At 41.8% G+C, this 16,528-nt stretch overlaps 1 protein-coding gene across 1 annotated transcript; it reads left to right on the top strand.

The window, feature by feature from the left end:
- The first annotated feature begins 910 nt into the window (after window positions 1–910).
- Window positions 911–16,202, top strand: CASP14 (caspase 14). The gene is made up of 7 exons (XM_061421813.1): window positions 911–1,403; window positions 12,016–12,085; window positions 13,554–13,703; window positions 13,802–14,027; window positions 14,173–14,289; window positions 14,527–14,630; window positions 15,576–16,202. Exons 2-7 carry the CDS (start codon window positions 12,059–12,061, stop codon window positions 15,678–15,680), a joined length of 729 nt encoding a protein of 242 aa, XP_061277797.1. The 5' UTR covers window positions 911–1,403; window positions 12,016–12,058; the 3' UTR covers window positions 15,681–16,202.
- Window positions 16,203–16,528: the final 326 nt, after the last annotated feature.

Below are 16,528 nucleotides of genomic sequence, written 5' to 3'. Positions count from 1 at the left end.
AATCGTAATTTTAATTTACTTTTTTAAATAAAATAAAAGTAAATTGAATTGAACTGAAAAGTGAAATAAAATTAAAGATGAAAAAGAATAGAAGAGAAAGGACGTAACAGAGCCAAACGCCCATGGAACAATGATGGCAAAGCTTAACCGACACTCCCTGGCTAAGGAGGCTGAGGCAGAGCATCCAAATTAGCCAGGGCTTTGATGCCATCCCAACAAAGCATCCCCCAGATTCCAGCTCATCCAGCTATCATGTCCATCATTCCCATCGTTACACCTCTTCCATCCCTTCCACATTTGATTGTGCAGATAATGCCAACTTCATATGTTTACTATCTCCTGCAGTTCTCAGAAGCCCTAAGAGATCACTGGTCCTCCCATGAAGCAACTGAGTCTCAGAGGTGACACGACTGCCCAACAAATCATTGGCACAATTGGTATTAAAATTCAAGAGGATTTATTTATATTTTAAAATAAAACATTTAAATTTTAATATTTTATTGAAAATATTTTAATTAATTAAAATTGCTGTTTATTTTTAAATAGCTAAACAAAAGAATACACTGTACAACATGTGGTATATAGCCAATATTTTATAATAACTATAAATGGAAAGTAACCTTTAAAATCATATTTTAAAATAATTTTTTAATTAAAAGTCAGTTGAATTTAAAAGTAAAATAAAATTAAAGCTAAAAAAGTATAGAGGAAGGAGGTCATGAGGAAGAGAAGAGAGAGACTGAAACAACTGTGAAATGTCCATCCAGGGAGCTGGACCAAACACTCTGGGGCTGGTCCCTCTTGGATTTGAATACCAACTGTGCCAACTAGTGGTCGGACAGTCATTTCACCTCTGAGTCTCAGTTGCTTCATGGGAGCAACAGTGCTGATTTCCTAGGACTGTTGAGGACTGGAGGAGTTAATAAACATGTGAAGTTGGCATTATCTGCACAGTCAAATGTGGAAGGGATAGAAGAGCTGTAAGAATGAGAATGATGAGCTGGAATCTGGGAGGTGCTTGGTGGTTGGGATGGCATCAAAGCCCCTGGCTAATTTGGATGCTCTGCCTCAGCCTCCTTAGCCAGGGGGTGTCAGCAAAGCTTTGCCATCACTCGTTCCATGGGCGTTTGGTTCTGTTTCCTCACCGAGTTTGTGTCAAGGGTGTGTCCCTCCTGTCATAAGGTTTCTTGAGCAACAGAAAGCTTGCCAGCAATAAAGGCCCAGACAGCTGTGTTGCCCAGTTCATAGATGGGCCTCTCAATAGACACCTGAGAAGATCCCAGGCTGGCAGCCCTTTCTCCAAGGTCAGCACGTGCAGCCTGACCCCTCCTCAGTGCCCTGACGTGTCGGCAGCTAGGAGCGTGGTGAGAGAGCCTGATTTTGGGAAGTTACTTCCAAAGTCAGTAAGTGATATTAAATGTCTGTATCTGTCTGTCTGTCTGTCTGTGTCTGTCTCTGTCTCTCTGTGTATGTATGTGTGTGTGTGTGTCTGTCTCTGTCTCTCTGTATGTGTAGATGTGTGTCTGTCTGTCTCTCTCTGTCTCTCTGTGTGTATGTATGTGAGTGTGTGTTTGTCTGTCTACAGCTCTCTGTCTCTCTCCCCTCTCCCCCTTAGTCCCCTACTTCCTCCTCTCTCTTTTCCCTCTCCCTGTACGAATGGATGCTCAGTCCAATTTGGGCAGAACAGAAGAAATGTGCATCCAGTTACACATCCATCATTCTTTCTTTCATTTGTTCATTTATTTGTTTACCCAACAAATTCTCCCTGACACCAGCTCTGTGCCCATTCCCACACTGGTGACCCTGATGGAGACAGAGACAAAGAAGTCAGGCTATCAGTTCTGAAAATGGAGCTGCTCGTTCAGTCACTAGAATAAGAATCAAAAGTTGTAACATAAGTATAGACTGGCAGAGCTGTGGGAGCCCAGAGGAAGGAGAGGCAATTTCCAATGGGTCAACAGGGATCCTAAAACCCACTTTACAGTGCCATTGCTATAAAGCATCTATTGTTTCTAGGTCCTTTTCAGACAGGAAAACTGTCTCAGAGAGGAGAGTGGGATGCTCAAGGTCACACAGCTGGGAAGGGGCCAAGGCAGGACTTAATTCTAGGTTAAGCTTCCTTCCGCTTTCTTTCTCAAAGTGTTGAATTCCTTTTTCCTCACAGCACTGGCTCCAGTTTCTATCATAGACTAGAGCTACCTTATGGCAGGGATCATGTCTGTCTTATACAGTGTATTCCCAGTGCCCAGCACATAATAGACACCCAGAAAATATTTGCTGGATAGATAGACATATGGGTGATTGGATGGAGAAGTAGATGGATGGATAGATGAGTGGATGAACGAATGAATGGGCAGGTGTTGGATGGACTGATGAATGGATGGATCCGTGGAGGGATGGATAAATGAATGAACAGATGGATGAATGGCTGGTTGGTTGGATGGGATGGACAGATGTGTGAGTGGATGGATAAATGGTGGGGGGAAGTCATAGCAGACCTGATGCTCCCAAGATTGGCAGAGCAGGGTGTTAACTAGTAAAAAGCACTCAAGATTGAGGACAAAATGTAACAAAAAGTAAAGAAATGGGAAAATGCCAAGACTATGGAAAAAGTCATTCTATCCAGAAAAAGAATCAGAGATGAGAATGAAGAACTTGGACAGATGTTCAGGCTCAAGGCAGAGGGAGGAAGCTGAATTGATCTATTCAGATTTGAGACCTTCCGGGACAGTTTCAAAATTGTATTCCCCACTTTGATGACAGTCTCATTTTATTTTTTCTTCCAGTTTTATTGAGATACAATTGACATACAACACTGAATAAGTTTAGGGTGTACAGCATAATGATTTGATTTACATACACCATGAAATGATTATCATGATAAGTTTACTGAACATCCAACATCTCACATAGATACAAAATTAAAGAAAAAGGAAAATATTTTTCTTGTGATGAGAACTCAGATTTACTGTCTTAACTTTCTTTTTTTTTTTTCAAATTTTATTTTATTTTTAAACTTTACAATATTGTATTAGTTTTGCCAAATACCGAAATGAATCCGCCACAGGTATACCTGCGTTCCCCATCCTGAACCCTCCACCCTCCTCCTTCCCCTCCCCTCCCTCTGGGTCATCCCAGTGCACCAGCCCCAAGCATCCAGTACCGTGCATCAAACCTGGACTGGCGACTCGTTTCATACATGATATTATACATGTTTCCATGCTATTTTCCCAAATCTCCCCACCCTCTCCCTCTCCCACAGAGTCCATAAGACTGATCTATACATCGGTGTCTCTTTTGCTGTCTCGTACACAGGGTTATTGTTTCCATCTTTCTAAATTCCATATATATGCGTTAGTATACTGTATTGGTGTTTTTCCTTCTGGCTTACTTCACTCTGTATAATAGGTTCCAGTTTCATCCACCTCATTAGAACTGATTCAAATGTATTCTTTTCAATGGCTGAGTAATACTCCATTGTGTATATGTACCACTGCTTTCTTATCCATTCATCTGCTGATGGACATCTAGGTTGCTTCCATGTCCTGGCTATTATAAACACTGCTGCGATGAACATTGGGGTACACGTGTCTCTTTCCCTTCTGGTTTCCTCAGTGTGTATGCCCAGCAGTGGGATTGCTGGATCATAAGGCAGTTCTATTTCCAGTTTTTTAAGGAATCTCCACACTGTTCTCCATAGTGGCTGTACTAGTTTGCATTCCCACCAACAGTGCAAGAGAGTTCCCTTCTCTCCACACCCTCTCCAGCATTTATTGCTTGTAGACTTTTGGATCGCAGCCATTCTGACTGGTGTGAAATGGTACCTCAGAGTGGTTTTGATTTGCATTTCTCTGATAATGAGTGATGTTGAGCATCTTTTCATGTGTTTGCTAGCCATCTGTATGTCTTCTTTGGAGAAATGTCTATTTAGTTCTTTGGCCCATTTTTTGATTGGGTCATTTATTTTTCTGGAGTTGAACTGTAGGAGTTGCTTGTATATTTTTGAGATTAGTTGTTTGTCGGTTGCTTCATTTGCTATTATTTTCTCCCATTCTGAAGGCTGTCTTTTCAACTTGCTAATAGTTTCCTTTGATGTGCAGAAGCTTTTAAGTTTAATTAGGTCCCATTTGTTTATTTTTGCTTTTACTTCCAATATTCTGGGAGGTGGGTCATAGAAGATCCTGCTGTGATGTATGTCGGAGAGTGTTTTGCCTATGTTCTCCTCTAGGAGTTTTATAGTTTCTGGTCTTACATTGAGATCTTTAATCCATTTTGAGTTTATTTTTGTGTATGATGTTAGAAAGTGTTCTAGTTTCATTCTTTTACAAGTGGTTGACCAGTTTTCCCAGCACCACTTGTTAAAGAGGTTGTCTTTAATCCATTGTATATTCTTGCCTCCTTTGTCAAAGATAAGGTGTCCATATGTGCGTGGATTTATCTCTGGGCTTTCTATTTTGTTCCATTGATCAATATTTCTGTCTTTGTGCCAGTACCATACTGTCTTGATAACTGTGGCTTTGTAATAGAGCCTGAAGTCAGGCAGGTTGATTCCTCCAGTTCCATTCTTCTTTCTCAAGATAGCTTTGGCTATTCGAGGTTTTTTGTATTTCCATACAAATTGTGAAATTATTTGTTCTAGCTCTGTGAAGAATACTGTTGGTAGCTTGATAGGGCTTGCATTGAATCTATAAATTGCTTTGGGTAGTATACTCATTTTCACTATACTGATTCTTCCAATCCATGAACATGGTATATTTCTCCATCTATTAGTGTCCTCTTTGATTTCTTTCACCAGTGTTTTATAGTTTTCTATATATAGGTCTTTGGTTTCTTTAGGTAGATATATTCCTAAGTATTTTATTCTTTCCGTTGCAATGGTGAATGGAATTGTTTCCTTAATTTCTCTTTCAGTTTTCTCATTATTAGTGTATAGGAATGCAAGGGATTTCTGTGTGTTGATTTTATATCCTGCAACTTTACTATAATCATTGATTAGTTCTAGTAATTTTCTGGTGGAGTCTTTAGGGTTTTCTATGTAGAGGATCATGTCATCTGCAAACGGTGAGAGTTTTACTTCTTCTTTTCCAATTTGGATTCCTTTTATTTCTTTTTCTGCTCTGATTGCTGTGGCCAAAACTTCCAAAACTATGTTGAATAGTAATGGTGAAAGTGGGCACCCTTGTCTTGTTCCTGACTTTAGAGGAAATGCTTTCAATTTTTCACCATTGAGGATAATGTTTGCTGTGGGTTTGTCATATATAGCTTTTATTATGTTGAGGTATGTTCCCTCTATTCCTGCTTTCTGGAGAGTTCTTATCATAAATGGATGTTGAATTTTGTCAAAGGCTTTCTCTGCATCTATTGAGATAATCATATGGTTTTTGTTTTTCAATTTGTTAATGTGGTGTATAACATTGATTGATTTGCGGATATTGAAGAATCTTTGCATCCCTGGGATAAAGCCCACTTGGTCATGGTGTATGATCTTTTTAATGTGTTGTTGGATTCTGATTGCTAGAATTTTGTTAAGGATTTTTGCATCTATGTTCATCAGTGATATTGGCCTGTAGTTTTCTTTTTTTGTGAGATCTTTGTCAGGTTTTGGTATTAGGGTGATGGTGGCCTCATGGAATGAGTTTGGAAGTTTACCTTCCTCTGCAATTTTCTGGAAGAGTTTGAGCAGGATAGGTGTTAGCTCTTCTCTAAATTTTTGGTAGAATTCAGCGGTGAAGCCGTCTGGACCTGGGCTTTTGTTTGCTGGAAGATTTTTGATTACAGTTTCAATTTCCGTGCTTGTGATGGGTCTGTTAAGATTTTCTATTTCTTCCTGGTCCAGTTTTGGAAAGTTGTACTTTTGTAAGAATTTGTCCATTTCTTCCACGTTGTCCATTTTATTGGCATATAATTGTTGATAGTAGTCTCTTATGATCCTTTGTATTTCTGTGTTGTCTGTTGTGATCTCTCCATTTTCGTTTCTAATTTTATTGATTTGATTTTTCTCCCTTTGTTTCTTGATGAGTCTGGCTAATGGTTTGTCAATTTTATTTATCCTTTCAAAGAACCAGCTTTTGGCTTTGTTGATTTTTGCTATGGTCTCTTTTGTTTCTTTTGCATTTATTTCTGCCCTAATTTTTAAGATTTCTTTCCTTCTACTAACCCTGAGGTTCTTCATTTCTTCCTTTTCTAGTTGCTTTAGGTGTAGGGTTAGGTTATTTATTTGACTTTTTTCTTGTTTCTTGAGGTATGCCTGTATTGCTATGAACTTTCCCCTTAGGACTGCTTTTAAAGTGTCCCACAGGTTTTGAGTTGTTGTGTTTTCATTTTCATTAGTTTCTATATAAATTTTGATTTTTTATTTCTTCTGTGATTTGTTGGTTATTCAGCAGCGTGTTGTTCAGCCTCCATATGTTGGAATTTTTAATAGTTTTTCTCCTGTAATTGAGATCTAATCTTACTGCATTGTGGTCAGAAAAGATGCTTAGAATGATTTCTATTTTTTTGAATTTACCAAGGCTAGATTTATGGCCCAGGATGTGATCTATCCTGGAGAAGATTCCATGTGCGCTTGAGAAAAAGGTGAAATTCACTGTTTTGGGATGAAATGTCCTATAGATATCAATTAGGTCTAACTGGTCTATTGTATCATTTAACGTTTGTGTTTCCTTGTTAATTTTCTGTTTAGTTGATCTATCCATAGGTGTGAGTGGGGTATTAAAGTCTCCCACTATTATTGTGTTATTGTTAATTTCTCCTTTCATACTTGTTAGCATTTGTCTTACATATTGCGGTGCTCCCGTGTTGGGTGCATATATATTTATAATTGTTATATCTTCTTCTTGGATTGATCCTTTGATCATTATGTAGTGACCATCTTTGTCTCTTTTCACAGCCTTTGTTTTAAAGTCTATTTTATCTGATATGAGTATTGCTACTCCTGCTTTCTTTTGGTCCCTATTTGCATGGAAAATCTTTTTCCAGCCCTTCACTTTCAGTCTGTATGTGTCCCCTGTTTTGAGGTGGGTCTCTTGTAGACAACATATGTAGGGGTCTTGTTTTTGTATCCATTCAGCCAGTCTTTGTCTTTTGGTTGGGGCATTCAACCCATTTACATTTAAGGTAATTACTGATAAGTATGATCCCATTGCCATTTACTTTATTGTTTTGGGTTCGAGTTTATACACTGTTTTTGTGTTTTCTGTCTAGAGAAAATCCTTTAGTATTTGTTGGAGAGCTGGTTTGGTGGTGCTGAATTCTCTCAGCTTTTGCTTGTCTGAGAAGCTTTTGATTTCTCCTTCATATTTGAATGAGATCCTTGCTGGGTAGAATAATCGGGGCTGTAGGTTATTTTCTTTCATCACTTTAAGTATGTCTTGCCATTCCCTCCTGGCTTGAAGAGTTTCTATTGAAATATCAGCTGTTATCCTAATGGGAATTCCCTTGTGTGTTATTTGTTGTTTTTCCCTTGCTGCTTTTAATATTTGTTCTTTGTGTTTGATCTTTGTTAATTTGATTAATATGTGTCTTGGGGTGTTTCACCTTGGGTTTATCCTGTTTGGGACTCTCTGGGTTTCTTGGACTTGGGTGATTATTTCCTTCCCCATTTTAGGGAAGTTTTCCACTATTATCTCCTCAAGTATTTTCTCATGGTCTTTCTTTTTGTCTTCTTCTTCTGGAACCCCTATGATTCGAATGTTGTAGCATTTAATATTGTCCTCTAGGTCTCTGAGATTGTCCTCATTTCTTTTAATTTGTTTTTCTTTTATCTTCTCTGATTCATTTATTTCTACCATTCTATCTTCTAATTCACTAATCGTATCTTCTGCCTCTGTTATTCTACTATTTGTTGCCTCCAGAGTGTTTTTAACTTCATTTATTGCATTATTCATTTTATATTGACTCTCTTTTATTTCTTCTAGGTCCTTGTTAAACCTTTCTTGCATCTTCTCAATCTTTGTCTCCAAGCTATTTATCTGTGATTCCATTTTGATTTCAAGATTTTGGATCAATTTCACTATCATTATTCGGAATTCTTTATCAGGTAGATTCCATATCTCTTCCTCTTTTGTTTGGTTTGGTGGGCATTTATCCTGTTCCTTTATCTGCTGGGTATTCCTCTGTCTCTTCATCTTGTTTAAATTGCTGAGTTTGGGGTGTCCTTTCTGTATTCTGGCAGTTTGTGGAGTTCTATTTATTGTGGCGTTTCCTCGCTCTGTGTGGGTTTATACAGGTGGCTTGTCAAGGTTTCTTGGTTAGGGAAGCTTGTGTCGGTGTTCTGGTGAGTGGAGCTGTATTTCTTCTCTCTGGAGTGCAATAAAATGTCCAGTAATGAGTTATGGGATGTCTATGGTTTTGGGGTGACTTTGGGCTGCCTGTATCTTGGAGCTCAGGGCTGTGTTCCTTGCTGCTGGAGAATTTGCTTGGTATGTCTTGCCCTGAAACTTGTTTCGCCCAGAGAGGTTTACAGCGTTATATGGAGAAGAGTGAGGAGAGAGTTAGAGGTGATCCGAATGAGATGAGGTGGAATCAATAGAGGAGAGAGTGGGCTATTCAGTAATCTCTTCCTTATGTGCACTCCACAACTGGACCACTCAGAATTGTTCACAGAGTTATACAGAGAAGAGAAGAAGGAAGAAGGTGGCAGAGGTGGCCAGGAGGATAAATGGGGGGAATGAAAAGGAGGGAGACAGATCCAGCCAGTAATCAGTTCCCTAAGTGTTCTCCACCGTCTGGAACACACAGAAATTCACAGAGTTGGGTAGAGTAGAGAGGGGGTAAGAAGGAGACACAGGCGACCTAGTGGAGAAAAAGGAGAGTCCAAAGGGAGAGAGAGCAGTTAAGCCAGTAATCTCGCTCCCTAGTGAAAAATGGGTACTGAAGATTGGGTTCTTAAGGTACAAAATTGGTAAGAAATACATAAAAACAAAAATTTAAAATCTAGAGTAGAATTTGGAATTTCAAAAATACGATGTTAAAGAAAAGAAGGAAAAGAAAGAGAAAAAATGAACAAACAAAAACAAACAAGGTTGCAAAAATTATAAAGAAAATATAGGTACAAAATTGATAACTAATACCAAATAGCAAAAGTTAAAAATCTAGAGCAGAGTTTGGAATTTCAAAAATACAATGTTAAAAAAAAAAAAGAAGAAAAAGAAAGAGAGAGGAAAAAACAAACAAACAAGAACAAACAAGGTCGCATAAATTATAAAAAAAAAAAAAGAGTACAGGTACAAAATTGATAACAAATACCAAAAAGCATAAATTAAAAATCTAGAACAGAGTTTGGAATTTCAGATATACAATGTTATTTAAAAGAAGAAGAGAAAGAAACAGAGAAAAAGAAAAAGAAAAAATAAAAAAGGGTCACAGAAATTATATAAAAACAAAACAAAAAAAAAACTATAGGTACAAAATTGATAACAAATACTAAAAAGCTAAAATTAAAAATCTAGAGTAGAGTTTGGAATTTCAAAAATACAATGTTAAAGAAAAGAAGGAAAAAGAAAAAAAAAAGGTCAAAAAATTATTAAAAAAAATTATATATATATATGAAGTTTGCTTTAAAAAAATAGGGTCTTTTTTTTTTTTTTTTTTTTGCAAAGTAATCGGTTATAAAAGTGGAAATTAAAGGAATAATAGAGGACTTAATTTTTATTTTTTTTTTAATAGGCTCACTTGTTCAGTCACACTGAGGGGAGGTAGGGAGGGATGCTGCAAACAAATAACACTGGCGTGCGCTCACAGTGCCTCAGCCACACTGGGTCTGCCCCCTGTTCACGTCGCGTGTAGCCTCTCTGCACACGCTGCTCAGGCTCTAGGTTGCTCCACCGTGAACCATCCGCGGCCGGCTCTGGGCTGCCTGTACTTCCCAGGTCCAAGCCGCTCAGGTTCAGGCACTCGGGTAGTCCTCAGAGGCGCAGACTCTCGGTTGGGCCTGCGTTTTGTGCCCTTCCCAGATCCGAGCAGCTCAGGTGATGAGGTGTTTTGCACGCGCGATTGCTGCGACTTATCGCCTCCCCGCCGCTCGGTTATCTAGTTGTGCACCGGCACACCTTCTCAGGCAGATGTTGACCGTCCAGACCCCCAAGAAGTTTTAGTTAGCAAAGAAGCCTGCTTACAGTTTCATAGATAATGTCTCTCTGGGGCTGCGATTGTCCCCTTCCGGCTCTGGCTGCCTATCACTGGAGGGGGATGGTCTGCCGCCGGCTATCTCTGTTCAGTTCTTTGTTCCGTGCGCGGGCCTGGCGGTGTCATAGGTTAGGGCTGGCTTTTCGCGTGGTAGATATCCCACAGTCTGGTTTGCTAGCCCAAATTATTTCGCTCAGATAGTGCTCGGGGTATTCAGGCCAGATCCTTGCGATGCAGCCCGCGCCGCGCCTCCCTGCCCAGCCCCCACTTGCTAATGGCGTGTGCAGGCATCAGTGCTGCTTCTCCACTGGGGGAGTTACCGTAGGGCTCGCAATGTGTGGGTTTTAATTATTTATTTTTCCTCCCTGTTACGTTGCCCTCTGTGCTTCCAAGGCTCGGTGCAGATTCGGCAGTGAGAAGGTTTCCTGGTGTTTGGAAACTTTTCTCTTTTTAAGACTCCCTTCCCGGGACGGAACTCCGTCCCTCCCTCTTTTGTCCCTTTTTTTTGTCTTTTATATTTTTCCCTACCTCCTTTTGAAGAGTTGGGTTGCTTTTCTGGGTGCCTGATGTCCTCTGCCAGCATTCAGAAGTTGTTTTGTGGAATTTACTCGGCATTTAAATGTTCTTTTGATGAATTTGTGGGGGAGAAAGTGTTCTTCCCGTCCTACTCCTCCGCCATCTTAGCTCCTCCCCTCCTGTCTTAACTTTCATGTATAGCATACAGCAATGTTGATTATATTACCATCTTGTACACTACATCCCTAATACTTATTTATGTTATAACTAGAAGTTGTACATTTTGACTTCCCTCATCCAATTCCCCTCCCCCCTCCACCTCTGATAACCACAAATCTAATCTCTTTTTTATTAATTTCTTTGTTTCTGAGTATAATTGTCCTAACACACTGTTAGTTCCTGTTACACAGCACAGTGGTTTGATATTTCTGTACATCTCAAACTGATTGCCACAATGTCTAATCACAATGTGTCAGCATACAACGGTATCAATAGATATTGACTAAATTCCCCACACTGTACATTTCTTACCCATGACTCTTTTACTTGGTAACTAGGAGTTTGTACCTCTTAATCTTCTTTACCTATTCCTCTCATGACCCCCATCCTCTTCCCCTCTGGAAACACACCTGTTTGTTTTCTGTATCTATAGCTCTGTTTATGTTTTGTTATGTTTCTTCATTTGCTTTGGGTTTTTTTTTTTCCTTTTTGATTCCACATATAAGTGGAATCATACAGCATTTGTCTTCCTCTGTCCAATTTTATTCACTTAGCATAATGCCCTCTAGGTCCATCCATGTGGTCGCAAATGACAAGATCTCATTCTTTTTATGGTTGAATAATATTCCATCATTTATATAAGTATCTTCTTCATCCATTCATCTACCATGAGCATGTAGGTTGTTTCCATATCTTGGCATTTGTAAAAAATGCTGCAGTGAACATTGTCGTTATTGTTCAGTTGCTCAGTTATTCCAACTCTGCAAGCCCATGGACTGTAGCCCACCAGGCTCCTCTGTCCATGGGATTTCCCAGGCAAGAATACTGGAGTGGGTTGTCATTTCCTTCTCCAGGGGATCTTCCCTACTCAGGGATCAAACCTGTGTCTTTTACATCTGCTGTAATGGCAGGCAGGTTCTTTACCATTGAGCCACCTGGGAAGCAATGAACGAGAATCACCAGAGTATTGCACTAAACAGGACACACTTCATGAAATGTCATCTCTTGCCCCAAGTCTGAACATGAACCAAGTCCCCACCACTGGTATCCTGTTCAGTCTCAAAAACCCAAATAGACAAGCTAGTCTGTCCCCTGAGCCCCTCTGTCTTCATTTGGAGACCTTTAACCTATCTTCTCTTGTCCCTTTTCCCTTAGGATCAGCCAAGGGTGGTGAGATTTGGACTCAGAATCAAAAGAGATGAGCAGTCCTCAGCCTTTGGAAGAGGTGGGCTGGGTACAAGCTAGGGGAGAGGGGTGGGAGCATCTGGGAAGAGGGGAAGAGAGGAACTCAATGTTTGAGACACTAGAGGGGGTGAAAAGTCATGACGTGGATTCAGAACTCAGGTGCTTTGTGATCATTCAGCTGGAGAAAAAGACTCAGCAATGGAACTGAAGTTGTGGCAACTGGGAAAAGAAGGGGGCACCCTGGCTACCTTTGTCTCGATGATAAAATTCTTATAATTATGGTACTCAGTATTCTACTTCTCTTTTTTTAATAACTATTTACATATTTTTGGTTAAACTGGGTTTTAATGGGGGCACAAAGGATCCTCATTGCAGCTAGAGGGCTTCTCTCTAGATGTGGCACATGGGTTTATTGCCCCATGGCATGTGGAATCTTAGTTCCCGGACCAGGAATCGAACCCGTGCCTCCTGCATTGGAAGGCAGATTCTTAACCACTGAACCACCAGGGAAGTCTCACCCTGCTTTTCTTCTAAAAGAAGAAATTTTGGCCCCAATATTCTTCTTCCTCTGATAGGACAAGATAGAATCTCAGAATTAGCTTCATAAAGTCTGAGACCTCTGCAAGTGAGAAGGTAATGCTCAGAATACTCTTGGGAATGATGGAGAGAGAGACAAAGCTATCAAATGTGACAACTGGAGGAGACTCTCAAAATCTGCCCCCCTCACACATATTCATTGTCTCTACTTGGGAGTGTGTCAATCACTCAGTCATGCCTGACTCTTTTCAACCCCGTGGACTGTAGCTTACCAGATTCCTCTGTCCATGGAATTCTCCAGGCAAGAATACTGGAGTGGGTTGCCATTCCTTTCTCCAGGAGATCTTCCTGACTCAGGGATTGAACCCAAGTCTCCCATATTGCAGGCGGATTCTTTACCATCTGAACCACCAGGGAAGCCCCTATATTTGGAAACTGAGATTCAAATAGGAGCAGTGACTTATTCAAGTTCACACTGGACTTCAGGTTGAATTGCCAGATTTGGCAAATAAAAATAAAAGATGCCCAGTCAGATTTTAATTTCACGTCAACAACAAATAACCTTTCAGTGTAAATATACTCCATGCAATATTGAGGACATACTTATTCTTCAAAGTGTTAATCGCTCAGTCATGTCCAACTCTTTGTGGCCCCATGGACTGTAGCCCACTAGGCTCCTCTGTCCATGGGATTTTCCAGGCAAGAATACTGGAGTGGGTCGCCATTCCCTTCTCCAGGGGATCTTCCCAACCCTGAGATCAAACCTGGGTCTTCCACATTGCAGGCAGATTCACCATCTGAGGCCTTTATTCTTTAAAACTTGGGGTTGTTTTTTTTTATCTGAATCTTGAGTATACCTTAACATTCTGTATTTTACTCAGCAACCCTACCCCCAGGCATCTTTGGACCACATGGGCTTTCTCCTCCCCTTGCAATACCCCTTTGATAATTTCTGTCGTCTCTTGGCCCAGGAGACATACGACATGTCGGGTGCCCGCCTGGCCCTGACACTGTGCGTCACCAAAGCCCGTGAAGGTTCCGAGGCAGATCTGGATGCGCTGGAGCGCATGTTCCAGCAGCTGGGCTTTGAGAGCACCATGAAGAGAGACCCTACCGCCCAGGTATTGCACTGCCAGCTCCAGCCCAGCAGGGGAGGGGTGGGGGCTGAAGAAGGTGGATTCCGGAGTCACCCCGAGTTCGGCCCTTCCTCTCTCTCCAGCAATTCCAGGAAGAGTTGGAAAAGTTCCAACAGGCCATCGACGCCCGAGAAGACTTTATCAGCTGTGCCTTTGTGGTTCTCATGGCACACGGATTAGAAGGGCGCCTCAAAGGGGAGGATGAGAAGATGGTCGAGCTGGAGGACCTCTTCCAGGCTCTGAACAACAAGAACTGCCGGGCCCTGAGAGCCAAGCCTAAGGTGTACATCGTGCAGGCTTGTCGAGGAGGTGGGGCTAAGAGCCAAGGACACAGAGCCCCTCCCTCCCAGATCCAAAACCCCTGATAAGCCTTGGGTTTCCCATCTGTCTTATGACCTTCTTTTTTTTCTCCTTCTTTCTCTCTGATTTTGCCTTTTCCTTCTTGATGTTTCAGAGCAAAGGGACCCTGGTGAACCAGTCACTGGAGGGCATCTTGTGATGATCACAGAAAACACTCCTGAAACCATCCCAACGTACACAGACACCCTCCATGTCTTCTCCACCATAGAGGGTATGAGCTTCCAGCTGACCCAGTGAGGCCTGCTTCTCCACCTCGCCTGCCACTCCTGACCCTTGAGACTCCCCTCCAGGACCCACCATTGTCCAAGGCATTTTGTAGCATATGTGCATGCAGATGTATGTGCATGCATGCATGTGCACACGTGCGTGCACACACACACACACACACACACACACAGTCACCCACCCCTACTGAGCTCCCCTGAGCCCACTTCTCTGGAATTCCCAGGGTACATTGCCTACAGACACGACCAGGAGGGCTCCTACTTCATCCAGACTCTGGTTGATGTGTTCATCAATAAGAAAGGACCCATCCTCGAGCTTCTGACAGAGGTGAGTTGGGAGAAGGTACCTTGGAACCCCCACCCAGCCTGATCAGGGAGCATGCAGAACGGGATGTATGTGCATGCCCAGTCACTCGGTCATGTCCGACTCTTTGTGACTCCACAGACTATAGGCTGCCAGGCTCCTCTATCCATGGGATTTCCCAGGCAAGAATACTGGAGTGGGTTACCATTTCCTTCTCCAGGGGATCTTCCTGACCCAAAGATCAAGCCCACATCCTTTGCGCCTCCAGCATTGGCAGGCACATTCTTTACTAACTGCACCCCCTGGAAGCATAGCAGGCTGAGCCTCCTCCAAACCTTTCTGCGTGTTTCCCCTCCCTTGTGTCCTGCTCCAAGGCCAACCTGGGTCCCAGCACAGAAACTAGAACACCCATCTCCCAGAAGTGACTTTCCCTAAAGCAGGGAATTCCAAAGCTTACAGTATGTGAGATAATTTAGATGAAATATGGATAAATTTCTGTAAACAAGCCCCTTAGGTTTAACTCATATTTGGACATTCTGATGGGTATGTGTTATTTTGGTAGATTAGAAAAAAACATATAACAAGAATGTGCAGCCAGTGATTCCACAGAAATTATGGTGTGAAAGTGTTAGTTGCTCAGTCATACCCAACTCCTTGCTACCTCTTAGACTTTAGCCCCCCAGGCTCCTCTGTCTGTGGAGTTCTCCAGGCAAGAATACTGGAGTGGGTGGCCATTTCTTTCTCCAGGGGATCTTCCTGACACAGGGATGGAACCTGGCTCTCCTGCAATGAAGGCAAATTCTTTACCTTCTGAGCCAACAGGAAAGCCTGCTTATAATGTAGGATGAGACAGTAAAGGTCTCTCACTTTAAGACAAGGAGACTCACCTGCCCTAACTTCCTCCCAATAAGCCCATCACCTGACTCCCCCAAAAGCCCAGCCCCAAGCTGACCATTCCTGTTGCTGCAGGTGACCCGGCGGATGGCAGAAGCAGAGATGGTTCAAGAAGGGGAAGCAAAGAAAGTGAACCCTGAAATCCAAAGCACTCTTCGGAAACGACTTTATCTGCAGTAGTAGAAAGGGTGGGGGAGCAGCTCTCTTTCAGGTGCCCTCTCTGCCCCCACAGAGATTTAAAAGCAGCTCTCACCACTTCTCCAAAATCTTCTCTTCCCAAAGCTAAATGGTGCCCAGTTCTTCACCCTTCATGAAGGTCCTCCTTCAATCTATCCCCATCCTTCTTAGGGCAAACCAGCTAAAACTGAGCACAAGGCATGGTGATAACATTAACATCACCTCCCTCAGGCTGGACTCTCCACCTCTATTAATACACCTAAAAAGACACTCACTTATCCCACTCTCTATTCCTATGCTCTGGTGAAGCCCTCTTCTTTCTGCCATGAATCATTCCCATACAAATGTAACCAGATAACACTCAAGATTTTCCACTGATAAACCATGCCCATTCATCACCTCCCATCCCAATCAAAACTTCACTGGCTCTGGAATTTCACGTGGAGTTATAACCTCCTCCTCCTGGCAATTGCATCCATTCCCATCTCCCAGAGATTTCCTCTCAACCTCTGGAAATTCAGTAAAGCAAGAGTTGTTCTCTCTCCAAGACCCCTCTTCTTTGGCCAGCAAGCAGGTGCCTTGACGCCATCCACCTCATGGGTTCTCTCTGGTTAATGGAGCTGCTTCCTCCTTTTCTGAAGCCCTTCCTCCTAACTCATGCCACACCATCCACTGCTCTGAATTCTGACATCTGTCTGAGACAGTCCATCCATTTACCCACTCTCAGAGTTTCAACTCTCTTTTAAAAAAAAAAAAATTGCTTTTAATTGGAGGATAATTGCTTTACAATGTTGTGTTGTTTCTGCCGTACAACAATGTGAATCAGCCATAAATATAATATATCCCCTCCC

The sequence above is a fragment of the Bos javanicus genome, chromosome 7, assembly GCF_032452875.1.
Source record: "Bos javanicus breed banteng chromosome 7, ARS-OSU_banteng_1.0, whole genome shotgun sequence".
In the NCBI taxonomy this organism is placed as follows: domain Eukaryota; kingdom Metazoa; phylum Chordata; class Mammalia; order Artiodactyla; family Bovidae; genus Bos; species Bos javanicus.
The sequence above is the reverse complement of the archived record's forward strand: the minus strand, read 5'-3'. Positions and strand labels throughout refer to the sequence as shown.

Excerpts from the sequence above, each read along its gene's own strand:
- CASP14 (XM_061421813.1), top strand. The coding sequence starts at position 12,059 with ATGAGCAGTCCTCAGCCTTTGGAAGAG. Across the intron at positions 13,704-13,801 it reads AGAGAGACCCTACCGCCCAG|CAATTCCAGGAAGAGTTGGA; the intron begins GTATTGCACTGC and ends CTCTCTCTCCAG. Across the intron at positions 14,631-15,575 it reads TCCTCGAGCTTCTGACAGAG|GTGACCCGGCGGATGGCAGA; the intron begins GTGAGTTGGGAG and ends CTGTTGCTGCAG.